This window comes from Capricornis sumatraensis, chromosome 8 (assembly GCF_032405125.1).
Source record: "Capricornis sumatraensis isolate serow.1 chromosome 8, serow.2, whole genome shotgun sequence".
NCBI classification, from domain to species: domain Eukaryota; kingdom Metazoa; phylum Chordata; class Mammalia; order Artiodactyla; family Bovidae; genus Capricornis; species Capricornis sumatraensis.
Genome location: NC_091076.1, coordinates 105,767,724 through 105,794,617, shown reverse-complemented (window position 1 = coordinate 105,794,617; position 26,894 = coordinate 105,767,724). Strand labels below are relative to the sequence as shown.

Here is a 26,894-nt window from a genome sequence, read left to right as displayed (position 1 = left end):
CCGCCAGGCTCCTCTGTCCATGGGATTTTCCCAGGCAAGAGTATGAGAAGGTTGCCATTTTCTTCTGTAGGGGATCTTTCCCACCCCGGGATCGAACCCGCGTCTCGGTATTCTTGACCACTGAGCCACCTGGGAAGCCCATAACAAACCAGTATTTGTGTTCAACTGAGCCCAGGGGTCTCCGTTTCCTATCTGTTTCAGCTGCATCAATCTCGTCCCCCTCACGCCTCTGGAGCCTTTTGGGGTAGGGGCTGGTGACGAATACCTTCGTACACAAGCCCGATGGACCAACGGGGCTCCTGCCATGGAAAAAGCAGCGGCCCCGACGACTGGAGCCTGCAGACCGAGGCGCGGGAAGGAAACCCAGGCTCGCCAGAGGTGGTGAGCTCGCTCCCGCCGGGGCCAAACCGAGCGCTCGCCCTCGACCGCGCACGCGCAGCCGCCTCCCCGCCGCTCCCGCCGTCTCCGGGGGGCCTTCTTTCCGTCCGGCTCAGGGGTGTCCGCGGCGGCGCCGGCTCTGGTGAAAGGGGTCCCGTGAGGGCAGGCCGCCCCTAGCGCTGCCTTCCCCGTTCGTGTGGTCGAGGCCAGAAGGAGGGGCGCGTGGGCAGCGCCGCAGAGCGGGTGGCCGAGGCTCTGAGGAGAAGGCCCCGCCGCGGCGGACCTCTGGGCCTGCAGGCAGTGCGGGAGGCGCTCACGCGCGGGGTCCTCTCTCGCAGCCGGCCCTGAGCCGGAGCCCTGAGGCGCGAGCCCTGGCGGCCCTGCGAGTTCCCGGCGGCTGTGGTGCGGCGCTATGGAGGAGTTCGACAGCGAGCCGACGGTCACTGTAAGGGGGCCCCGAACAGTACGCTCTCCCCCGCCCCGGGGCCCGGAGATTGGGTCCGTCTCGTCCCTGCCGCTGGCAGGGTGCCCGGCCCCTTCCCTCAGCACAGTTGCCCCCCCGTTCGGAAGTCGCATTAATTCGCTCCCCGCGTGTGGGTCCTGGTGGTCGCTGGGTTTCTGCTCCCTTGTGTATTCTGAGGAATACCTGGCCCTGGAGACCGCCCCCCCCAACTCTGTTCCTTTCCGTCCCTTGCCTCCCCGACCTCCCTGCTTCTCTGGCTTTTCCTCTTGGGCTAAAGCTTTAATGAGCGGGTTGGAGCCAGGCGGAGATATTGTACGGCTTTTTTTCTCCCAGCGGAGCAAAGCTTCACGTCGCAGCCCCGTGAGCTTGGCTTCTGCTTGAGCAGGCCCTAGGTTTACCAAGTATAGTTCTCTTGGGAGACTGCTGCTGTTCAGTGGCCCGGTCGTGTCCAGCTCTTTAAGACCCCATGGACTGCAGCACGCCAGGCCTCCCTGTCCCTCACCACCTCCCAGAGTTTGCTTAAGTTCAAGTTCATTCCATCGTTGATGCCGTCGCGTCATCTCATCCTCTGACGCCCTCTACTCCTCCTGCCCTCGATCTTTCTCAACATCAGGGACTTTGCCAAATGAGTCGTCTGTTCTCATCAGATGACCAAAATACTGGAGCTTCAGCTTCAGCAACAGTCCCTCCAGTGAGTATTCAGGATTTACCTCCCTTAAGATTGACTGGTTTGATCTCCTTGCTGTCCAAGGGACTTTCAGGAGTCTTCTCCAGCACCACAGTTGGAAGGCATCAATTCTTTGGCATTCTGCCTTCTTTACGGTCCAGCTCTCACAACTGTACATGACCACTGGGAAGACCATAGCGTTGACCACACAAACCTTTGTTGGTAATGTCCCTGCTTTTCAACTTACTGCCTAGGTTTGTCATCACTTTCCTGTCAAGAAGCAATTGTGTTTGATTTCATGGCTGCACTCACCATCTGCAGAGATTTTGGAGCTCAAGAGGAAATCTGTCATTACTTCCACCTTTCCCCCTTCTATTTGCTGCAGTGGTGATTGCAGCCATGAAATTAAAAGACGCTTACTCCTTGGAAGGAAAGTTATGACCAACCTAGATAGCATATTAAAAAGCAGAGACATTACTTTGCCAACAAAGGTCCGTCTAGTCAAGGCTATGGTTTTTCCAGTGGTCATGTGTGGATGTGAGAGTTGGACTGTGAAGAAAGCTGAGCGCCGAAGAATTGATGCTTTTGAACTGTGGTGTTGGAGAAGACTCTTGAGAGTCCCATGGACTGCAAGATCCAACCAGTCCATTCTAAGGGAGATCAGTCCTGGGTGTTCTTTGGAAGGACTGATGCTAAAGCTGAAACTCCAATACTTTGGCCACCTCATGCAAAGAGTTGACTCATTGGAAAAGACTCTGATGCTGGGAGGGATTGGGGGCAGGAGGAGAAGGGGACGACCGAGGATGAGATGGCTGGATGGCATCACGGACTCGATGGACGTGAGTCTGAGTGAACTCCGGAAGTTGGTGATGGACAGGGAGGCCTGGCGTGCTGCAATTCATGGGGTCGCAAAGAGTCGGACACGACTGAGCAACTGAACTCAACTGAACTGAATGGAGCCAGATGCCATGATCTTAGTTTTTTTTAATATTTAGCCTTAAGCTGACTCTTTCACTCTCCTCCACAAAGAGGCTCTTTAGTTCCTCTTCACTTTCTGCCATTAGGGTGGTATCATCATCTAAGTCTGTTGATGTTTCTCCTGCTTATCTTGATTCTGGCTTGTAACTCACCCAACCTGGCATTTCTCATGATGTGCTCAGCCTATAGATTAAACAGTGACAGCAGACAGCCCTGTCATACTCCTTTCTCGATCTTGAACCAATCAGTTTTTCCATACACAGTTCTAACTTTGCTTCTTTGCCGTTTAGCGGGGCTTACAGGTTACCAAGAGCTAAGAGGTGTAGAACAAGCCTGAGTGGACAGATGGGAAATATTTGCCAGTCAGGGAGTATTTCTCAGGAGACAGGAGTGATAGTCTGGTATTCCCATCTCTCTAAGAGTTTTCCACAGTTTGTCATGATCCACACAGTCAAAGGCTTTAGGGTAGTTGATGAAGCAGAGATAGATGTTTTTTTTGAAATTCCCTTGCTTTCTGTATCATCCAGCAAATGTTGGCAATTTGATCTCTAGTTCCTCTTTTTTTTCTAAGCCCAGCTTGGACATCTGGAAGTTCTTGGTTCGCATAATGCTTCAGCCTAGCATGCAAGATTTTAAGCATGATCTTACTAGCATGGGAGATGAGTGCAATTGTCTGATGGTTAGCACATTCTTTGGTACTACCCTTCTTGGGAATTGGGATGAAGCTGGGTCTTCCAGACTTGCTGACATAATGAATGCAAAACCTTGATGGTATTCTCCTTTAGGGATTTGAGTAGTTCTGCTGGAATTTCATCACATCCACTAGTTTATTAACAGCAGTGCTTCTCGTAAGGCCCACTTGACTTTGCACTCCAGAATGTCTGACTCTGGGTAACTAACTACAACCGGACTAACTAGTAATCCGGTTCATTAAGATCTCTTTTATACAGTTCTTCCATGTATTCTTTCTATCACTTCTTGATCTTTTCAGCATCTACTAGGTCTCGGGAGAATATTCCTGCTGTTTCATTGCTCTGTTTGCTTTCACGTCTGTTTGAACTCTCAGGAGAGTATGTCAGATGTGGATGATATATGATGCTTAGAAGGAGATTCATGGCTGTTAGAAGAGGGATACCTATCCTTCCCCTGTCTGGGATGCTCTTCTCTCTTGGCTTTCTATCCCACTCATTTTTTTACTTACAAGCTCCAGCAGCCTCTTTGTCAGAAAAGCTTTCCCTGACTTCCCTGACTAGGAAATATTTCCGTCTGTCTGTTTAGGCTTGTTTTGCATCTCTTAGCTCTTGGTAACCTATAAGCCCTGCTAAATGGCAAGCTGCCTGACCTTACATTTTTGCTTTTTAGAAAGTTGAGATTCCTTCAGCTTTCTGCTGAAGCCATCAAATTGCAAAGCAGTAGCTCACAAAACTAAAAACTGAAAATAGAAGTCAGTTCAAAGCTAACTGGACAAGAGACATGAGATCTCAAACGGCAGTGAACGTGGGATGTTACGCTCTATAAAGCTTACTACTATATTCTATAGAGTGTTAACTTTTAATGCATATATGAAGTACTTTAAATGCTAAATATCCATCAAGGACTGTGTCACTGTTTTGAGGGAGGAAAAATAGACTGTTGGAATCACTGGGACTTTTTCAGACTACATGTTATCTTGCTTTTCCCTCCTTTCCTTATGTCAGAATCTTTGGATGGGGAAACTTTCCCAGTACTCTGTGCGACCCTGGAGAGCTACTTGCTATTGAACCATGACAATTAGTCATGCATTTACAAATGGAATGGAAACAATCAAAGCTGGATTTTGCCCCCAGTAGTGATGACTGGCTTGTGACAACCCAGCTTTACATAGGTGTTGGGAAGACCAGGTAGGAAGATCAGGTTGGCCTTTTGGACACAGCCTCTCAGATGGGCATCATCCATAGTCTAGAGTCTGAATCTCAACAATGAAAGTTTGAATTCAGTCATGTCTGTATCTGAGAGTCTGCTCTTTAAGCTTGCTCTATACACACTCTCAAGAGGCTGATGAATAACCTTGAAAACTATTGTCACTTTTTATAGGGTGAATATATATCAAGGCTCATGAAGGCCAGTTAGTAATTAGCAGATTCAGAAATGTTTCAGTGTGGATCCAAAGAGATTAATCTTGAGTAGTTTTTCTAGACCAATGGTATTATCTTTTTAGGTCAAGGACTCTTAAGAAATGTGAGTTACAGTTCTTGTCTTTTTTTTTTTAAGGGCTTCCCTGATGGCTCAGCTGGTAAAGAATCTGCCTGCAATGTGGGAGACCTGGGTTGGGAAGATCCCCTGGAGAAGGGAGCAGCTACCCACTCCAGTATTCTGGCCTGGAGAATCCCATGGACTATATAGTCCATGGGGTCACAAAGAGTCAGACATGACTGAGCAACTTTCACTTCACTTCACTTCACTTTTTTGGTTCTTTCCAGATAAATACCTAGAAGTGGAATTGCTGAGGTATGGGAGAGATGCATGTACTTAGTTGTGCCTGACTCTTCGCGACCCCATGGACTGTAGCCCTCTAGGCTCCTCTGCCCATGGGATTTTCCAGGAAAGAATAATGGAGTGGGTTGCCATTTCCTTCTCCAGGGGATCTTCCCCACCCAGGGATCAAACCTGTGTCTCCTTCATTGGCAGGCGGATTCTTTACCACTAGCACGACCTCAGTGGGTCATGAGGGAAAGCGGAGGATTACAAGGGTTGCTCCTGACAGTTGGGGAAGGCTTTGTCCTACTGCTGAAGTGGAATGAGGTTTGGGAATGAGCATCAGAAGTCCCTGTTTTGGGACTTTCCTGGTGGTTCAGTGGATAAGAATCTACCTGCCAATGCAGGGGACACGGGTTCAGTCCTTGTTCCCAGCAGATTTCACATGCTGCGGGACAGCTAAGCCCACAACTGGAGAAGCCACCACAGTGAGAAGCCCGAGCACCGCAACTACAGAAAGCCCGTGTGCAGCCATAAATTAAGTTCCTGTTTTGGCTCTTGATGTTATGGATATAGCTCTGGAGGTTAGATAACTCATAAAGGGTGGATTATGCAGTTGGATTTATGAAGCTGAGACTCAGAGGAATTGGAGTGACTGAGTTGGAGAAAAAAATTAAGCGCCATTAAGATGTGACATAGCGGCCATGGGATTGGAGGTCTTTTTAGTGAGTAACGGAGGTTCAATTCCTGTTTAATTTTTTTAACTGCCCTTTTTCTGAACTACAGATCACTAAATTACCATATAATAATTGATTAGGGGGTAGCTTTCCTTTTTATCAGCACTTGAGAAGTGGCAGGCTGGGTCAAGGTGCCTAACAAAACTTTCTTGCTCATTTAGGGTCTAACAGACTGGGCTTATCTCAGCCACACTCAGTTGTATTTATAGATTTATAGATTGATAACTTTCACGACCACTGATCACTAGAATTATACTTGCAAGTCAGTTGAAAGCAAAGCCTTTAGGAAGAATAACAATTTCTGTGCCTTATTTTTATTTTTATTTTTTTACTAGTGGATTCCAGGAGTGAATTCCCAGAAGAAGCAAATGTGTTTTGACTGGGGTCCAGGAGAGATGCTGGTGTGTGAAACTTCTTTCAATAGAAAAGGTAGGTTTTTTTGTTTCTCTTTTAGATTATCTGTGTTGGTACAATTTTTTTTCTCTCTTTATTCTCTCAGATTTGACTAGCTTAGATATGAAAACAGTTGAACTTCTTTTGTATCATTTTCATTTTTGAAACTTTTTGGCTATTTAAGATTTTCATTGATTTGTGAGACTTGGCAGATGTTGAGTCCAGGGGAAAAAAGTTAACAATGATCTTCCCAGTGTTAAAGAAAGTTTTCTTTATACTTAAAAACTTGAAGCTTTTTGTTTCCCTTTTTGTCCCTGAGTGACTAAATTCTCTTTGTAGTAGTCCCCTCATTGTGAATGTTTGCTGATGTCACAGCCCTTACCTTCATTTTTTCATTGTGAACAAAATAACTTGTCCTCTAAGCTCCGTCAGGTGTCGGACATGGCTCTTACCTTTCTGATGGAGACTCCCTATAGTAGCAAGGTAAAATAGACTTCTTGATACTTGATTTTGCTTTCTCCTTTTCAAGAACGAAATCTCAGGAAATGTTGAAAGGATTATTTTGTGAATCTTTGTCATGTTCTTTATCCAAATATAGAGGTTTTCCTCTTTTGTTGAGAGCACTTTGAGCTAATTAAGGTCATAATTTTAGCAAATTACATAGTATGCAGTTTGTATGATTTTTTTTTTTTTAATTAAATTTTTTTGCCACTTGGCATGGCATGTGGGATCTAAGTTCCCTTACTAGGGATTGAACCCATGACCCCTGCATTGGAAGCATGGAGTTGTAACCACTAGACCACTGATGCTCAGTAGTGTCTGACTCTGCAATCTTACGGACTGTAGCCCTCTAGCCTCCTCTGTCCATGGGATTCCCCAGGCAAGGATACTGGAGTGGGATGCCATTTCCTTCTCCAGGGAATCTTTCTGACCCAGGGATCGAACTCTCATCTCTTGTGGCTTCTGCATTGGCAGGCGTGTTCTTTACCACTGTGCCACCTGTGAAGCCCCTCGTGTAATTTTTAAGCAGAGTAGTTTTTCTTGCTTTTATAGTTTGAAATGATACCTGATGTTGCCAAATATCTATGGGATATCTTGGTATTGAGAATCTCAAGTTTGGTAGAGTGGTAGAAGTTGCTCAAAAGAGAAACTTCTGTGACTGTGTCTGAACAGCTTCTTTCCCTACTTAATGAGAAAGCTTATCAACATTTCTAGCTTGTCCTTGATTGTTGGAAACTCAAGATTTTCTTTCTTTTTTTATTTATTGAAATCACATTCACAACAAGCCATTGAATGTTATCACAACCTATTTGAAAAGCTGCTATATGTGAAATTTCCATAAGTTGTTGGTTTATAATTTATCATTACAGAGCCTTTTCATCACTGTTGCAAGATAGTTTAGTCAGTTCTTGATTCTTTGTTTTAGGAGTAATGGCAATAAAAAGTAATATAAAAGGAAACTTTATTTTGACATATTGTAAAACTTTAGGTGTGGGTTTATCTTATTTTTTGAGTTTACATAGGGTAATATTAAGTGGTTTCCTTTTTTTTCCTAGTATATTTCAATGGATAGAGGTGAAATGTCTTTACAGAGTATGCTAGTGAGTTGAGGGATAAAGTCTAAGAGTAAACATTTGTGTATAAAAATTCACATATGTCATAAAGCAAGATCCTCTATGACCCATCTCCTAGAGTAATGGAAATAAAAACAAAAGTAAATAAGAGGAACCTGATTAAACTTAAAAGCTTTTGCACAGCAAAGGAAACTATAAGCAAGGTGGGAAAAAAACCCCTCAGAATGGGAGAAAATAATAGCAAATGAAGCAACTGACAAAGGATTAATTTCCAAAATATACAAGCAGCTCATACATCTCAATACCAGAAAAACAACCCAATAAAAACGTGAGGAAAAGACCTAAACAGACATTTCTCCAAAGAAGGCATACAGATGGCTAACAACCACATGAAAAAATGTTCAACATTGCTCATTATTAGAGGAGTGCAAATCAAAACTCCAATGAGATAGCACCTCACACCAGTCAGAATGGCCCTCATCAAAAAGTCTACAGACAATAAATGCTGGAGAGGGTGTGGAGAAAAGGGAACACTCTTGGACAGTTGGTGGGAATGAAGATTGATGCCCCCACTATGGAAGACTGCATGGAAATTCCTTAAAAAAAAAACCTAGGAATAAAACCACCATATGACTCAGCAATTCCACTCCTCAACATATACTCTGAGGAAACCAAAATTGAAAGAGACACATGTATCCTATTGTTCTTTGCAGCACTATTTACAATAGCTAGAACATGGAAGCAACCTAGATGTCCATCAACGGATGAATGGATAAAGAAACTGTGGTAAATATACACAATGGAATATTACTCAGCCATAAAAAGAAACGCATTTGAGTCAGTTGTAATGAGGTGGATGAACCTAGAACCTGTTATACAGAGTGAAGTGAGAAAGAAAAAGATAAATACCATATTCTAACACGTATATACAGAATCTAGGAAAATGATACTGAAGAATTTATTTATAGGGCAACAGTGGAGAAACAGACATAGCAAATAGACTTAATAGCCATGGGGAAAGGGGAGAGGAGGGTGAGATGTATGGAAAGAGTAACATGGAAACTTATGTTATCATATGTAAAATAGAGAGCCAACAGGAATTTGCTGTATGGCTGAGGAAACTCAAACTGGGGCTCTGTATCAATCTAGAGGGGTGGGACGGAGAGGGAGATGGGAGGGGGATTCAAAAGGGAGGGGACATGTGTATACCTATGGCTGATTCATGTTGAGGTTTGACAGAAAACAGTAAAATTCTGTAAAGCAATTATCTTGCAATAAGAAAAAAAAAACATTAAAAAAAATTCATATATGGGGGCTTCCCAGGTGGCTGAGTGATAAAGAGTCCACCTGCCAATGCAGGAGACATGGGTTTGATCCGTGGTCCAGGAAGATCCCATATGCCATGGAGCAGCTAATCCTGTGTGGTACAACTCGAACCTGTGCTCTAGAGCTCAGGAACTGCAACTGCTAAGCCAGTGACCCACAGCTACTGAAATGCATGCCCTAGAGCCCGTGCTCCACAATAAGAGAAGCCATGGCAAAGAGAAGCCCCTGCACCGCACCTAGAGAGTAGGCCCCGCCCCCTGCAACTAGAGAAAAGTCCAAGCAGCAGCAAAGACCCAGCACAGCCAAAATAAATAAAGACTAAAAGATTCACATATGAGGAACTTCTCCAGCTATTCAGTGGTTAGGACTCTGTGCTCCCACTGCAGGGGTATGGGTTCCAGCCCTGGTTGGAAACTAAGGTCCTGCATGCTGCATGGCCAAAATAAGTAAGACTAGAAATTCATGTGTGGCTAAATAATGTATCATGAAATCAGTAGCAAAGAAGCTGAAGCTTTTGTAATTAGCTACTCAAATTAAAATTTTTAGAGTGCTTTGATGAGGATGATGGTGATCGATATTAATTTTTTTTTTCCTGTTTCAGAAAAATCAGAGATGGTGGCAGGTTGCCCCTTTATCCATATCATCCGAAAGGATATAGATGTTTACTCCAAAATCCTGAGAAAACTCTTCAATGAATCCCATGGGATCTTCGTGGGCCTCCAAAGAATTGAAGAAGAGTTGACTGGAAAATCCAGGAAAGCTCAGTAAGTTGGTTTCTGATAGGTGCTGCCTCCCACAACTGAATTTGGAAAAACCAAGTGAAATGCATCCTTTTCCTTTTGCACAGTGGATGGATCTCCTGGAGAAATATGGGACTCCGGGTTTGATTTTCTGGCCTCTGCTGGGCAGTGTGAGTGGTCATGGATGGAGAAGTCCTACAGAGAATGTGTGAATGGCTGCCAGTCGACTTGCTGGCTGCTTGATGAGCTTTCTTTGTTTCTGTTCGTACTTCATTTACCCTCCAAAGAATAAAATTTAGGCCAGATAAGCACCCGAGAGTCATTGAATGAGGTCCCACTGTTGAGAGTTTTGTTTTGTCTTTAAAGAATTATTTTCAAGGCATTTTTTGGGGAAGAGACCAGAAAACTTGCATTGTTTATAGACTAGAATTGGTTGAAGTGTGGTTTGTGAATTAACTGCATCAGTGTCAGGTACTTATTCAGGCCTTACCTCATATCTCCAAAATTTCTAGGGGTGGATCCTAAAGTCTCAAGGTGAGTCAAGTACAAGTAGAGTTTGAGAGCCCCTGTGCTAGGTTTTTCTTAGTGTCTATTCATATGTCTAGGGAATAGATAATGTTAGTATTTGTGTTGGAAAAAACAAAACGTTTTCCCTGTGTTTCACTCATAACCCTTCTGACATCAAATGTGTGGGAGTTTTCACGCACCAAGCAGTTCTCTGACCCCAGCTGGGTGTCCTACAATTCAGCTGTATTCTGACACTGCCTACCTGGAGATAGCAACAGATTCCACCAATTAGGGGCTCTATCGCACAAAACTGCCTCCCATTCAGATGCCAGTCACAAATAGTGGATCCCCAGGTTACCTACAGCTGCTCTCCAGCTTGGCTATAAGTCAGAGGTTCCCATGGTGACCTCAGGTTTGATAAATTTGCTGGAGGAGCTCACAGAACTCAAGGAAACAAGTTTAGCAGTTCATTAAAGGATATAAGAAAGGACCCAGATGGACAGCCAGGTGAAGATGAACGTGGGGCCTGGTCTGGAAGAGTCTCAAGTGCGGGAACCCTGTCCCTGTGGAGTTGGGGTGTGTCACCATCCTGGTACATGGATGTGTTCACCCACCTGGAAGCTCTCCAAACCCCTTGCCTTTGAGATTTTATGGAATCTTCCTCATGTAGGCATGATCAATTATTATCTCCATTTATGGCCCTCTCCCCTCTCCGGGGAAGTCAGGGACAGGGCTGATAATTTCGATTTCTAATTATGGCTTGGGCTTTCTGGTGATCAGTCGTCATCCAAGAGCTACCTAGAGTTGGAACAAAAGATGCTGCTAGTGCTCTTGTCATTTAGGAATTTATTCAAAGGTTTTAGGAGCTGTGGGTCAGGGATTAGGGGTGAAGATCAGTGTTTTATTTCTTTTCATAAACCACAGTGTCACAGTATTTTACTTCCTGGATAAGCATTTTACAGATGAATCACCGCAGAGGATACCCTGGTCAGCATGTGTGTGTGTCTGTGTGCTTATGAAAGATCACTGGTGACAAGAGGCTCTGGTACAGGATATTGATAACTCAGAGAAATTTCTGTTGACCAAAGCATGTCAAAAGTCCTGTAATTCCCTGAAGGCAGGGACCCTGTCTTGTTTATATGGGCCTTCTGCTCCCAAATATCCTCATTCCTCTATATAGTAGATGCTTTTAAATATTTGCTGAATTTAGTAAATTAGTGAACATGTGAATGTCCTGCTAATGGTGGGAGGGTAGCTCCTGTTTTGTGTGTGGGGGTCAGCATATCATCTTGTTTTTTTGGCCAGGTGAGTTACTTATTTGGGGCTGAGTCTTGACTGAAAAATTAAGTGAGAGTGTGTGCAAGTTGCTTCAACTGCTGCTGGCCCCATTGTACCTTCTGTTCATCTTTAAAGGGAGCCAGAAAATAAACAAAAATAATGGAGCCAGTAGGCAGCATTTAGGTCTCTTCATTTAGAACTAACGTTTCTTCCTAAGGATCTACATCTTGGTAACTAATAGCCAGTTCCTTTTCTGTTTGTTTTGTTCTGCTCTTTCCTTTTTTAAGAACTCTGTTTTGAAATAATTTGAAACATACAGAAAAAGTGCAAAAATAATAGACTTCTGTACATACCTCATCCACCTTCTCTGATGTTAGTATCTTGTACAACCATATTACTGGTATTTAAACCGGGAAACTTAAATGTTGATGCAGTATGATTAACTGAAGGCCTTATTTCAGTTCCACTATTTTTTCCACTAATGCCCTTTTTTCTCTTCTGCAACCAAATGAGGTTGCATTTAGTTTTTTTCTCCCTAATCTGCTTCATGGCCTTAACACTTTTGAAAAATGTTGACCAATTATCTTGAAAAGTGTCCTGGGTTTGTCAGATGTTTTCTCATGACTGAGCAGAGATTATGCATTTTTAGCAAGAATACCACAGAAGTGGTGCGATGTGTCCTTCTTCACACATCACATCATGAGGTTCATGATGCTGATGTTTTATTATGTTTATATTGACCTTGATCACTTGGTTAATGTGGTTTCTACTGGGTTTCTGTACTATACAGTTATCTTTCCCTTTGTAACTAGTAAGTATTTGGGGGAAAAGCTCTGAGACTATGAAAATCCCATTTCTCCTCAAATTTCAGCCACTAATTTTAGGATCCATTAGGGGGTCTCATTTGAGACAGTTAATATCCTTGTGGACTCATGGATATTTCTTTTAGTCCCTGGGTTATATGGTATTTTGTTTATTTTGTGGCTCAAGTTGTTTTAGCTTTGGCCATGAGGAACTCCTTCAAGTTGGCTCCTGTCTGTCAGCAAGCTTTTTATCTTTTTTTTTTTTTGATACTTTCTATCATCACGAGATGTTCCTTATTATCTGTCACCACAGACTGTTCCAGGTTCATCTTGTATGCCATTTCATCTTTTGTAGATTGGTTCGAGTGAGTAAAAATTACCGATCAGTCATAAGAGCGTGCATGGAGGAAATGCACCAATTTGCAGGTAAGTATTGTGTGTGTGTGTGTGTGTGTGTGTGTGTGTGTAATTGAAGTATTTACCTGGCTATAAGTACTACAAGGTAAAATCTGATTGACATTCTAGTTTAACACTCACTTTCCTATCTTACATAATCTTTAATTTTCTGGCAGTTGTCTTGAGTACTGCTGCTGCTGCTGCTAAGTCGCTTCAGTCATGTCTGACTCTGTGCAACCCCATAGTCTTGAGTATGTTTTAGAGCAAATTAGAACATATTATGTTAGCAGGTATGAGGCTAACGGGCCAAACTAAAGACCTGTGACAATTACATTCCAGTTCTTTGATCTTGGTGATTGAAGGTTAGCATAACCCGGAGAGCCATGTGACTCGTAGGTGCTGGTAGAATCTTGTATACCAAGGTGGTCTCTACGTTTGCCACATTGTAGTTGAAAGAGACACTTGTCATTTCTGGGCCGTGGTTTGAGACCATTGATGTACAGCAGAGATATGAAGCATGTTTCCAGAAAAATCTGTAGTGAAAATGGGTGGTCATTAGAAGGCACAAGCCATAGTACCTGCATATGAAGCTCTAACAGTAAGACTCAAGTTACATTGCTCACTTAAAATACTTTGTGTTTTGTTAGTTGCTGATAAAGATTCAGCCAGGGGCCGCCAGTTCAGCAGCCAGGTAAGGGGGTGGGGCCCCTGTGTCATACCAGCACCGTTCATGTCCTTCTGAGTCCTCAGTAGCCACCGGGGATGGCTTTGTAATCACTGATACTGCAGACGTCTCTTTTCTTGCCAGGTAGACAGGCACCTCCTTGGAGTGGTAAGAAGCATCTTGAACCTCCTGGTGCCCTCTTCAAGGCTTAGCACCTTGGAGCACAAGGATGTGCTTGATAAACACTTGTACAAGTTTTTAGCTCTTAAGGGAAATATAAATCCTAACCACGTTGTGAGATAGTGAGCTGAGGTTTTAGAACCCCTGGTTAGTCTCATGAACAATACTCAATGAACCAGTATTTTTAAATGGCAGATTGTTACATTTTAGTTGGAAGGTGACTTAAAGAATTCTCATTCTTTGGTTAGAATTTTGATATTATTCAAACTCAGTAGTCAGTAGGGACTGGTGCACCATCTCTGAAGTCATCAGACCATTTGTTTTTCCTTATGATTAAGGTATAAAATTCTGTGATTGTATAAGGAGGATGATAGGGGTACTGCATATTCCTAAGGTCAGGGTCCACAGCTGATTTATTTTGGAGTCTTACATTGGGTTTACTTTTTTAATAGACTGTTTCCTAAACATCAGTCCCTTGAACATCATTAATTTTTGCTGTACCTGTATATTATTATATTATTTGCTAAATATTTTTCTAAAAATCAAATCTCCCTTTTTACTAAGAGCTGCTTCCTAAAGTATAATATTCATGAAGATTGGGTGTAAAGAGCTACCTACATTTTCCTAACGCACATTAAAGTAAAACCACAACCATTAAAACAGAAACTATTATTCTGTGTCCCACCCCCTAAAATTCTCTGACTGTCTTGTGGGGAACCCTACCATAGGAATAGTCTATAAATGTTGAGTTAATGAATGACCATCATGTGTTTCAAGCTCTGCTTTGTTTCTTAGCTCTAGGGGAAAAAAATCTTTGGAACGTTTTCAGTCAAAACTTGTTCCTTCCTTAGGTCTCCATTCTGTCGGCAATGGAACTCATTTGGAACCTTTGTGAGATTCTTTTTATCGAAGTAGCCCCAGGTGAGCACAGAATGATCTTGTCACAGCGGCAGAGGTGTCCCCCTACCCTGTCCTGTGCTGTGCTGAGTGTTCTGTTGCCTAGAATGCTCTTTTCGTTGCTTTTCATCAATATAAGCATTGGGAGGTGTTACAGGATGCCTGAAGAAGCCTGTGTTTTTGTCAAGATACTGCAAAGAGTCAGAGTATCTTCTGAAAACCTTAAGTTGTAGGCAGGTGACCCCTAAAAAATATGAAGAAACAGATATTAAACTAGTGTGCGAAAGGAGTGGTCCATATTTATATCATGGACTGGTGAAGCTTTAGAAAGTTTTAGAAGCTCGGGAGAGGTGTGTGCAGGTTCTTCAGCCTCCAAGGGAACCAGCCCTCCCAGCTCCAGAGACTTTTAGCCTCCTGAAACACGAGACAGTACATTTCCGTTGTTTAAAATTTTAAGAATGAAAAATGTTGTACGGATATGAGGCAGGATTAAGTGGTGGAAGGCAGAATCCCTTAGAGAATTCCTTTGCTGGTGATTGGGTCAGGGGCAACCCTACGGCTTCATGCGTCCACTCTGAATTATTCCCTTGATCTTGAATTTGATTGTGGTCAGTACAGTATTCTGGCTTGAGTGGGCTCTCTGTGGAGGGGCTGTAGGCCTTTTTGCTTTCTTCTAATGGTTTGTATTTACTGTTGTCCATAAGTGTGTATTACTAGTCTCTCTGCGGTCACAGCTTTTTATTCATACTCCTGCTCAAGCACTGAGCAGCTTGAAATTGAATTGGTTGGTTGTCTGCTTGCCTCCTCCAGTAGATTCTGAGGACTGTTGCTGTCTTTTTATCATGTCTGTGTACCTGGCACCTAGTCAGTACCATCCCCATATGGCCACTACTGATGTGGTCACTGAGTATTGTATAGTTGTGAAGAAGCTGGGGGTGGTCGGGCTTGTGAGATCTGGGTCTCATGTTCAGTGCCCCCGACGATTCAGTGAAAGGTTGAGCTGCCTGGCACAGAGGAGGCCCCCACAGAAGTCCGTTCGCTAGCTCAGCCCTGTTGTCAGGAGCACACGCCCGCTCACTGAAGAGGGACAAACCACTTCCACCATAGTTCGCTCGCCTGCCCTACATTCTCTGTACTTCGAGAAAGTGGAATCTACTGCTTGTGTGTTTCCTCCCAGCTGGCCCTCTCCTCCTGTACCTCCTTGACTGGGTCCGACTACATGTGTGCGAGGTGGACAATTTGTCGGCAGATGTTCTGGGCAGTGAGAATCCAAGCAAACACGAGAGCTTCTGGAACTTGGTAAGACCCTTGTGCGTGCTGGGCCTCCCTGCCTTTCTCCTCGTATTCTCTTTGGCCTGGGCCCCTGGGCTGGCCTGCGGGTTTCCCTGCTGAGCCCGTGTGCGTGTTGTTCTTTGAGTCTGTGATCGTGGAGATGTGCTTAGGGAAGCGTGCTTAGGGAGGTGTTTTCTTCCCTGCTCCATGGGAGAGTTTTGAACTAAGTTATCATGTAAGAAAAATAATGCTTTGTAGACTTCACAGTGAGAAGGGAATTTTGATCTTTTTGTGGATCTAAGGATGAGACTTGGTGAAGACAACGCAAAGCCGATGGATAGGTGCTGGGGTAGGGGTTTGATGTCAGTGAGCTGAGGGATGTTTTGAGGTGTTAGATGTGTTCTAAAGCTGAGTTGTGATGATAGTGCCCAACTCCATAAACTTACTCAAATTCACCAAATTAGACACTTGAACAGGTGAATGTTTATAAGGTGTACATTGCAATCAGTAAAGCTATTAAAAACAAAGACATTGATGATCCCAGTCATTGTGGATGGTCAGTTTGAAAGTGTGTGTGTGTGTGTCTGTGTGTGTGTGTGTGTGTCTGTGTGTGTGTCTGTGTGTCTGTGTGTGTGCAGTACTTTTCCATTCACCTATACTGACCTATGACCCAGTATGGAGCGACCAGGGCGGAGGTTGCTGGTTGACTTGAATGTTGGAGACTTATAACATCTGAAATTCAGGTAAAGAGCTGCTGCCTTTGATGCTGTTTCTGAGGCCTTCGGGTGCTCCGAGATCTGTGCAGGTAAAGGGGAGAGCCTTTGTTCAGAAATGGTTGGGCCTAGGGTTTAAGTGTGTGATTCATTCACTGTGTATTTGAGTGGTGCTGTGTGCAGGCCCTAAGGAAACAACCAGGACCAAAGCAGGCAGTGGTTCCTGCCCTTACGGAACTTGCATTCTGGGTGGGGAGACAGGAAATAAATACAGAAGCAAGTAAAATATGTGTAAAAGTGAAGTGCTCTGGAGAGAAAGAGCAGGAGAGGGGAATTGGGAGTATTAAAGTCGAGAAAGGGCACCCTTGTGAGGTGACGTGTGGGTAGGAACCTGAGGAGGTGACGAGGAGTGAGGGCTCAGCTCCTAGAGAGGCAGTGTGGTGGTGATGCTTAGTCACTCGGTCCTGTCTGACTCCTGGGACCCTGTGGACTATACCCCACCAGGTTCCTTTGTCCATGGGATTTTCCAGGCAAGGATTCTGGAATGGGTTGCTGTTTCCTTCTCCAGGGGATCCTCCCGACCCAGGGATCAAACTGCATCTTCTCATTGGCAGGAGGATTCTTTACCACTGAGCCACCAGGAAAGCCCCAGAGAGGCAGGGTAGTTGGAATGCTAAGGACAGGGTCTGTGGTGCCAAGCTGGCCAGGTTAGCATCCCAGCTCTGCCTCTTACCAACTGTGAGCTCTAGTGAGTCACTTGACTGCCTTTAGTTTCTTCGTGTGTAGCCTGGAGAGTGTAACACCTGTCCCACAGGGCTGTTCTGATTCGGTTAGCTGAAGGAGATAAAGGTATGACCTAGCTGGTGGACACAGTAGAGCTCCCGTTCTACTCCTGAGTCAGCTGGGGTACGGAGGACATTAGAGGGTCAAACACAGGAACACTGTGATCTGACTTAGAGTTTCTTTTCTTTTTAAAAATATTTATTTGGCTGTGCTGGGTCTTAGTTGTGGCATGCAGGCTCTTTAGTTGCAGCATGTGAACTCTTAACTGCGGCGTGTGGGATCTAGTTCCCTGACCAGGGATGGAACCCAGGCTTCCTGCATTGGGAGCACTGAGTCTTAGCCACTGGACCAGCAGGGAGGTCCCTGATTTAGGTTTTCAAAGGCTTTTCTGCCTGCACTGCTGAGAATAGAGCAAAAGCAGAACGGAGAGACCAGTCTGGAGGCTCAGGTCCTAAATCAGGCAGCTGTGGTGGTAACTTGGACCCGGGTAGGAGCTGAGTGGCGGAGGTGATAAGAAGTGATTTGATTCTGGATGCAGTTTAAAGGTACAGTGATAGGATTCGCTAATGAATTGGATGTGTAAGAAATAGAAGAATGTGGTTTGGTGGGTTGGAAGCGACCTGGTGTTCACTTCGAGGCATGTTAAGGTGCCTGTGAACCCAGTGGAGCCATTGGCAACAGGATGTGCGTGTCTGGAATCAGGGAGAGGGACTGGGACTGGGCAGCATGTGTTTCCTTGGCTTGCTGCTTCTTCTTCCTTTTCTTTTGCCGTGGCTTGCAGGATCTTAGTTCCCCAACCAGGAACCCAGGCCATAAAATAGCATGCAAAAACCTGAACCAAATTTGGCTAACCCAGTATTTGAATTAGAACTTTTTCTTTCAACTGAAACTTTTACGGATCAGTGCTTTATTTGATGCACTTTGGTAATTTTTATTTTCTGTTTCATTTTTAAAAAGTCAGTCACCTGCAGTGCGATACAACAACACGCAGTTTGAAATGCATGGTATGGGTTAAAACTAGAAGGTTGGATGAATTAAATTACCTCTGACGGAGAAACCATCACACTTCTCCAGGATGAGGAAGCCAGAGCTGGCTGAGCGGACTGGCTGCTGAGCCTCCACCTGGATGCTGTGTTCTTGGTGTCCTCCCAGGTGACCACCTTGGTGCTACAGGGCCGGCTGGACGAGGCCCGACAGATGCTCTCCAAGGAAGCTGACACCAACCCCACCTCTGCAGGCATGTGCCGAGTCCTGGGGGACCTGATGAGGACCATGCCTGTTCTCAGCGTATGTGGAGCCGCCCGGGTCGTGGAGAGGGGTTTATACAGGGAGCGTGAGGGGCTGCCATGGTGACCGCCCCTGTCTGCGTCTCTCCCACAGCCTGGGAACACGCAGACCCTGACGGAGCTGGAGCTGAGGTGGCAGCACTGGCACGAGGAATGCGAGCGGCACCTCCAGGACGGCACATTCGCCTCCAACCCCCACCTCGAGTCCCTCTGCAAGGTCTGCTGGGAGCGGGTCCTGGCCAGGGGCCAAGCCAGCTCCTCCTGGGGTCCTGGCATCCAGCCCAGCAGCAGCTCCTCCTCAGACGGGGCTCTGTATGGGCCCTGTTGGGAAGGAGTGAGCTTTTGACTCAGCTGCTCCAGCTGAGATGAGCCTTACGGGGAAGTGTCCCCAGAGTTAAGGGACAGCGTCTCTTCTCAGGTCCTGCTGGGAGATGATGCCGCCCTGCTGGAGCAGAAGGAGCTTCTGAGTAACTGGTATCACTTCCTGGTGACCCGGCTGCTGTACTCTCAGCCCACGGTCAAGCCCATGGATCTGCATCTCTACGCTCAGGTGCGTCAGCTCCTCCAGGAGGGGAGGGGAGTCGGCGTCCGGGGCTCCACTCCCTGCCAGTCACTTTCACCGTGTGGCCTTGTTGACTTGACCCTCCCTGGAGAACAGAGGGGGCTTTCCTTGGGCCCAATTTGAAGGACCCCATTGCCCTTCTCCAGGGTCCCTTACACAGCAGCCCTGCCTGCCCCCTTGAGTCTCTGCCACCATCCAGGGACTGAATGGGTCACCACCTTTCCACAGTCCAGCCTTGACCTGTTTCTGGGAGGTGAGAGCAGCCCGGAGCCCCTGGACAACATCTTGATGGCAGCCTTCGAGTTTGACATCCACCAAGTGATCAAGGAGTGCAGGTAGGACCCGCTGCACCACCACCATGCTGGGTGCCTCAGGGCTGCAGTGCAGCAGCTAGTGCATTCACCGTGTCGCACGCCCATCACCGCCGTCCTTTTCCAGAGCGTCCTGCTCCTTCCTGTTGGTGTCTTAGGCTTCTTCCCACAGACCCGTGCCCCCCGCCACAGCCACATTAGGTAGACAGTGTCTTCTCTCTGGACAAGCCTGGGGGCCTTCCTGAGGCTTGCAGGCTCCTGTATCTGTACCAGTTTGCACTTTAGGGATGTTTACTTAAAGTAATATTGCAAGAAATTACTATGGTATTTAAAATCCAGAAATAGCCAGCCAGCTTGTTTCTTGGAACCTGATGGACATGCAGCTACCTTACAGGACAGCACTTCTCTGGTGAGCCAGGAGCTACCACGCCACCACACGGGGCTGGGTCTGTTCGGAGCAGAGACTCTACACCAGCCCTCTCCCCAGATCTCTTCCCCAGACCTTCAGCAAGGCAGGAAAGGGAGCATGAAACAATGAATCCAAAGCAAAGCTTTCCAGAATCCACACGTGTAGTCAGTCAGAGAGAACTTCCCCTCCCTCCTCGTGCAGAGGGAGAAGGCAGGGAACCGCTGGGGCAGGTGGCCCTGCTCAGGCATCGAATTCACTGACCTCCACTGGATCTTTTCTTTGTTAGTGAATCTGGGCAGTGGGAAGGTCTCCCCGCTTCCACCCCCCATCCCCACCCATGCTACCTGCTCTTCTGTTTGGCCAAAAGAAAGCCAAGGCCCACCATTCAGAAAATGGTGTTAGACTTGGAGAAAGGAAGGTTTGTGTCCATATTCTTTTCACAAACCTCTAAAATAGGGACTGGTTGGAACTGGAAGATAACAGAATTCAGCTGATTTTGGCGAGGGGTTGTATCTGCAGTGAAGGATCAGTGGGGATGGCTCCCAGAGGCACAGACACTAGTCTTTACCTTTGTCAGTGTCTCTGTCTATAATTCAAAGCATAGGCATTCCAGAATGTGTTGTCTGTTACAGGCAGTGGGTTATTTCTTCGAGGGCTTCCTTCATAAGCCACATCTGGGATTTTAGGATCAAGACAGATTTGAGCTAAAGAGGAAGGAAGGACAATAAAAAAGGTAAAGCACCTTGCTGTTTTCAGTGGTTGTAGAAGGAAAAGATAAAGAAGTGTAACGAAGAGGCGTGGTGCTAATGAACGCCGCTGAAAAATGCATCACCCCTGCCAGTCTTGAAGGAGGAATGATCAGACTTGCAGCCCCTCAGTCTGGGTGTCCGTCTACCCTGGCAGGCAGGAAAAAAATCGAGGTATTTCCATTAGCTCGGAATCTAGGAGCTCGGGTTTTCCTGACCAGTAAGCTTCTTCCTGCTGTACTCTGAAAAGCAGGTCCCAGACCTCTGCCCATTAATTGAAAGAAGGGGTGAAGTATCCTCAGAGAGAGAGTGCCCTCTTGGATGAGGAAGGGTGGGATCTGGGGTCTCCTGAGCACTTGCTTTCCCATGGGTTGTTGTGGTTAGGCCCCAGCTCGCTTCCCAGGGGAAAATAGCGCCTCTGTCTGGGCTGGGGCACTGGTGGTGTAGGGGAGCCTTGAGCTTCAGGTCTGGTGTCAGCTGTTCACTCCTCTTAGGGAGAATGAGGGAACCCTTCCTCAGCTAGAAGGAAGCTTTCTATAGGGGTACTTGATGACCCGCATGTCAACCATGCCTGGCCGTGGGGCAGACAGGGCTCCAGAGGCAGAGCAGAGAGACCCTGAAAGTGTAGTCGCTCAGTCATCTCCGGCTCTTTGTGATCCTATTGACTGCATGTAGCCTCCAGGCTCTTCAGTCCATGGGATTTTCCAGGCAAGCATGCTGGAGTGGGTTGCCATTTCCTTCTCCAGGGGATCTTCCTGATGCAGGGATTGAACTCACGCCGCCCGCATGGTGGGCAGGCTCTTTTACCGTCTGAGCCATGAGGGAATCCTAGGGAGGCCCTGGGAGATCACAGTTTACCAGCTCCTGCTGAAGGGCCACGTGTTTGCCTGGCATATCCACAGCTGGAGGAAAAATTGGATTTCTTCTCTTGTGGGTTGCAGCTGCCAATTCTTGCCATCCAGCAAAAGGAAAAGGGGACCTGGCATGTACTTCACAGGACGACAGCAGCCCCAGGGCAGGGCAGACAGCCCATTTAGTCAGTCATTCAGTGTAAACCAATCCCTATTCTTTTTATATCCTGAGAGCAGGATTTTTTACCCTAGCAACACTGAAGGTGCTTTTCCCTCTCCCAAGATTTAAAAAATACTCAAGCATTATATACAGATACAGAAAGGCCTATGCCAAGTAACAAATTAAAAATGTAACTCAAAATGATGTGTTCACATTGCATGAGTGCACTGGTATATTCTATACAGAATGCTCGTGAGCTTACAAAATTTGGCGGTGTAAAAAAACATCTGGAACATTTAGAGGGCCCTAGAAAATGTCATTTTTAATAAGGGCTAGAGATGATTTTAGGTTTTGATTAAATGTGGTTTGGGGACGGACTTTTATACCTTCGTTATGTGTCAGATTACATATCCAATAAAACCAGATTATTAATCATGTAATCAAGCAAAAAATAATTTTTTATACAAAGTATTAATAGACAATACAAGGTGCTTTTTAAAGTGCTGTCATGTATATATAATTGTGTTCATCAAATATGCTAATCAAAACTATGCAACAGTGAGAAATGTTAATAGAACGTAAACAGCAATCCAAATGCACACAGACATAGTTCTTTGAATTCCATGTTTCATCAAGAATCAAATCCCATTGGTTTTTTCATCCTTTTCTTACCCATTACCCTGTATCTGCATTCTCTATATCTCACTGGGTCCTTGGATTTTATTTTTCGGTGTGACGTTCTCCAATGAAACGTCTTGCTGGCTGCTGTCTTGGGGTTGAATGTCCTTCTTGGTGTGTTATTAGTCCCCACCTAGCGGGCAGACAAAAGTCCAGCTTGACACTGTCCCTCCCCTCCTTTTTAGCAAAGGAGTTGTGGGGCTCCTGCTTATGCTCCATACCTGGGGGCCGTGGCCGCTCATCCTGATGTTGCTTCTTGCCTTGCTATCTGAACCCGTAGCATTGCCCTGAGCAACTGGTGGTTCGTGGCCCATCTGACAGACCTGCTGGATCACTGCAAGCTCCTGCAGTCGCACAACCTCTAGTAAGTACGCCGTGGCCATGCCAACCTTTCTGCTTGCTGCCACCCAGGCCCTTCAGGGTAGGGTGACCAGAATGCCTCAGGGGAGGTTGGGCTGCCGAAGAGGGCCCTGAAGAGCAGCCCGGGAGCCTTGGTCTCGTGGTCTGTTCTCTGCCAGCTTTGGATCCAACATGAGAGAGTTCCTCCTGCTAGAATATGCCTCAGGACTCTTCGCTCATCACAGGTAGGAAGGCCGCAGGGTTGAGGGGCAGCGGGGTGCTCTCCAGCAGGCACTGCCGGTAGACGCGGCTCTTTCCCGTCTGATTCCTTGAGGGCACAGGGTCTGGGGAAGAGCTGCCTTGGAGGCTGGTTCCCGGCCCCAGGGCAGCCTCTGGGCTCTCCAGCCCTCATGTCTGTCCCCCTCGGACCCACGCAGCCTGTGGCAGCTGGGTGTGGACTACTGTGACCACTGTCCAGAGCTGGGCCGGGTCTCTCTGGAGCTGCATATTGAGCGGATCCCTTTGACCACGGAGCAGAAAGCCCTTAAGGTACTGCGGGTCTGTGAGCAGCGGCAGATGACGGAGCAAGGTGAGTGGACTCTCCTCCCAGCCTTCAGAGAGTCTGGGCAGTAGCTGCCAGGAGGTGAGCCAGAGCGTTGGAGAATCCCTGGGGCAGGGGCAAGAAGAGCTGGGGGCCCACTGGGACCTAGAAGCAGTCAAGCATGCTGCCTGCTATAAAGGTCCTGACCACTTCTACGCTCGTGCTTCCAACCAGAGGTTAGGCTGGGGCAGCCGTGGTTTGTCCTGTCCCAGGGGGGTTGCCGTTGCTGGCTCAGGCTAGCTTGGGGGGATGGAGGACTGGAGATGACTCAGGAAGAGCACGGGGAGACGTTGAAGTTTGCCCCGTCTCTTCCCCCTTCGCTGTTGAGTGGTACAGGCCTAAATAGTTATTCTTCCCAGAGGCACTGCGTGTTTATGACTGTCCCTGAAAGCATATAGCACTCAAGACTCACAGCTTGGTAGGATTTTCAGCATGTGGACAGATAATGACGTGCTGATATGTGGGGAGCCTTGCATATATTCTTGCTACCCCTGAAGTGAAACCTACTCAGAAAGCCAAAGCCTACCAGGGTGGGTCAGACTGTTAACGAGGCCAGAAGACAATTTATAAACCTCACAGTTCCTAGTTCTGCTGCCCAGAGAAGCCACATAAAACTTAGAGGCAGTGGGAAGGCTGTTCCTATCTCAGCAGGGTTTGGGAATGGAGCGATTTGTAGGGTGAACGGTTTGCCTTTTCTCTTTTCCCTGCAAAGTTCGCAGCATCTGTAAGATCTTGGCCATGAAAGCGGTCCGCAACAATCGCCTGGGCTCTGCTCTGTCTTGGAGCATTCGAGCCAAAGATGCTGCCTTTGCCACGCTGGTATCAGACAGGTGGGCTCCCCTTCTGTGTGCTTCCCGGGTGCTGCCTGGGAAGCTGCAGGGCTGAGGAGGGGGCCTGGGGCTGCCGCTCTCATCTCTGGGCCGGCCTTGCAGGTTCCTCAGGGATTACTGTGAGCGAGGTTGCTTCTCTGACCTGGATCTCATTGACAACCTGGGGCCAGCCATGATGCTGAGTGATCGACTGACATTCCTGGGTGAGTCTCTGAGCTGTCTCCTGGACCTTCAGCACAAGTGCACAGAAGTTCTAGACTTCTCCAGTCCAAAACACATAGAACTCTGAGGGGCTTCCCTGGCAGTCCAGTGGTTAAGACTCCATGCTTCCACTGCACGGGGCGCAGGTTTGATCCCTGGTGGGGGAACCAAGAGCCCACATACTATGTAGCATGACCAAAGGAGGCAAAAAAACATTAAAATACATAGGCGTCTATGTGGTCTCTGCAAAGAGTATTTTTTGCTAACATTTTCTGGTAATTTGAAACTTAGAAATTGTGAAAGTAGTGTAAGGAATGAGACTACCCTGCACACTTTACCAAGTTAACCAGTTATTTGTTTTGCCTCATTTGTTTCTTTCTGTCAGTCAGGTTTTTGGGGAATAGTTTGAAAATGTGTTGGAGACATTGTTTCTCTTCCTCCCTAAATATCTGAGCATGTATATCCTAAAGAATAAGAACATTCTCTTACTTAACCAGTTATGAAAATCAGGCGGTTCAGCATTGATAGAATACTCACCCAATCCATATTCTGATTCCATCAGTTGTCCCAATAAAGTCCTTTGTCATGAATTTAGTTTTCGTATCTCATCAATGCCTCTGCCTTTGTTGGTCTTCCTTAACCTTGATGTTTTTGCAGTCTGTTCAGCTCTCTTGTAGAATATTCTTACTTTGGGTTTATTCATGAACAGCCTCAGGTTATATACTTGGCAGGAATTCCACGGAGGGGATGTGTTAATAGGAACTCCCTTAGTGGAGTTCACCTTGATCACTTGGTTAAAGCAGCATCCACCAGGGGTCTCCTCTAAAATTTATTAAACAGATTTATTAATCATCTATGGAGCTGTACTTCAGGATTATTTAAATCTCCTCAGACTTTGATCCACTAGTGTTCATAACTACTGGTGATTTTCTGACTGCCAATAAAATTGTGTTTTAGTTGGCATGGCCCTGTATGGAACCCCCCTTCCTCCCATTTATTCTTTCATTTATATCAGCCATGGCCTCGAGGGTTATTTTATTCAGTCTATTATCACCCATATCTCTCGTTCATTTTGATGCTTGTGTTCTCCCAGGTTTGGCACTTTGGAGCCCCCTTTAAGCAAGGATTTTGAATCCTTTTGGTCTTGTTGGGTGATGAGCTTAGAGGCCACTTTGGAAGAATTTCCTTGCTCTGGGGTCTCTTGTTTAGGGTCACAGGTGATCTAGTGCTCTCTCTTCCCAATAGGGAAGTACCGCGAGTTCCACCGCTTATACGGGGAGAAACGCTTTGTCGATGCCGCTTCTCTCCTCCTCTCGTTGATGACGTCCCAGATCGCCCCCCGGTCTTTCTGGATGACGCTGCTGACAGATGCCCTGCCCCTTTTGGAACAGAAACAGGTACAGGTTGAGTCCACAGTGTCTTCTCTTATCCCGTAGCTGTTGCAAATGTATATCATCCATCATCTCCTAAGTAGGGGTGTGTGTTTGTACCCCCACTCTGGAAATCTAGTATCTCCAGAATTTAGTTTTTGTATCTCATCAATGCCTCTGCCTTTGTTGGTCTTCCTTAACCTTGACATTTTTGCAGAGTCTGTTCAGCTCTCTTGTAGAATATTCTTACTTTGGGTTTATTCATGAAATAATAAATACTAATTCTAGTATTTCTGGCGCCCACTCTGGAAATCTAGTATCTCCACAAGAAAATGACTTGAAATGAGGCAGCCGTCCACTGACGGTGCTCAGCCCAGGACCCTGACGAGAAGAGCTGAGAGTGAGTGGGGCCTCTCACTCCCCAGCACACTTCTCCATGAGATACGAGAAAGGCTGTCTCAGCCCGAGCCCTCGCACGGACCACTACAGGCACTGGCTGGGGAACAGCTCTGCGAAGCAGCCTCTCCCCACAGGTGATCTTCTCCGCGGAGCAGACGTATGAGCTCCTGAGGTGTCTGGAGGATCTGACCTCAGGAAGGCCGCTGTGTGGAGAGCCTGACGCCCAGCAGCTCCAGGTCAGTCTGATGGTTCCAGGATGGAGAGGAGAGAAGGCCCCTGCCCCACAAGATGTTGGCCCCTTACAAACTCACACGCCTTTCACATTACCATTTGTGACTATGGCACACTAACTTTTTAGGAGGAAATGGGGTGATTTTAGTGTTCTGGGATCTCGATTTTTTTCCTTTCCTGTCAGTTGTGGTGGTCCTCTGCATGCAGCTCGGTCTCATACGAAGAACTTGCTGGAAGATACTACTGACTGCTGTGTGCCCTTTCTCTCCCTTTGGATTAGTCTTGGGAAAGAAGGAAAACTTCCTGCTGGTCTTCACACAGGCTCTCTTTGCTTTTAGGATGATGATATTGAGACCACCAAGGTGGAAATCCTGAGACTTGCTCTTGCGCGGAATCTTGCTCGGTCAATTATAAAAGAAGGCTCGTTGGAAGGTTCCTGAAGCTGGCTCCAACATGGTATCTTTGTAAAGGCAATGTATATACACTTTAAAAAGAATAAATGTTTCTTTTTGCAAATACAGGCAAGTTCTTACAGAACTTAATAGCTCTTACATGTGGGGAGGTTTTAACCTGCCAGCACTGGAAACCTGAAGTAGCCACCTTGGTGAGAAAGCATCCCTGAGGTTACAGGGAACACAGAGCCCTCCTGCCTGCAGGTAGAAACCTGAACAAGAGTGTTCAGTGGTTTGCTTGTGCATCTGAAACTTGGCTTCACCT

General features: G+C 46.4%; 1 protein-coding gene across 3 annotated transcripts; it reads left to right on the top strand.

The window, feature by feature from the left end:
* The first annotated feature begins 731 nt into the window (after positions 1-731).
* NUP85 (nucleoporin 85) lies at positions 732-26,640 on the top strand. 3 transcript variants are annotated; one of them, XM_068977134.1, is made up of 19 exons: positions 732-823; positions 6,013-6,106; positions 9,572-9,734; positions 12,654-12,724; positions 13,342-13,385; positions 14,390-14,459; positions 15,613-15,734; positions 18,356-18,490; positions 18,584-18,706; positions 18,908-19,039; positions 19,280-19,386; positions 22,487-22,570; positions 22,725-22,790; positions 22,983-23,134; positions 23,859-23,976; positions 24,079-24,179; positions 25,423-25,574; positions 26,081-26,182; positions 26,516-26,640. In XM_068977134.1, the coding sequence occupies exons 1-19, from the start codon at positions 791-793 to the stop codon at positions 26,615-26,617; spliced, it is 1,971 nt and encodes a 656-aa protein (XP_068833235.1). In that variant the 5' UTR covers positions 732-790; the 3' UTR covers positions 26,618-26,640. The 3 variants fall into 3 exon arrangements, with proteins under 3 accessions (XP_068833235.1, XP_068833236.1, XP_068833237.1); XM_068977135.1 differs by lacking the exon at positions 18,356-18,490; XM_068977136.1 differs by lacking the exon at positions 26,516-26,640 and having other exon boundaries at positions 25,865-26,177.
* Positions 26,641-26,894: the final 254 nt, after the last annotated feature.

Coding starts and splice junctions, on each gene's coding strand:
- NUP85 (XM_068977134.1), top strand. CDS start 791: ATGGAGGAGTTCGACAGCGAGCCGACGGTCACT. Junction 12,725..13,341: donor GGAAATGCACCAATTTGCAG/GTAAGTATTGTG, acceptor GTGTTTTGTTAG/TTGCTGATAAAGATTCAGCC. Junction 13,386..14,389: donor GCCGCCAGTTCAGCAGCCAG/GTAAGGGGGTGG, acceptor TTCCTTCCTTAG/GTCTCCATTCTGTCGGCAAT.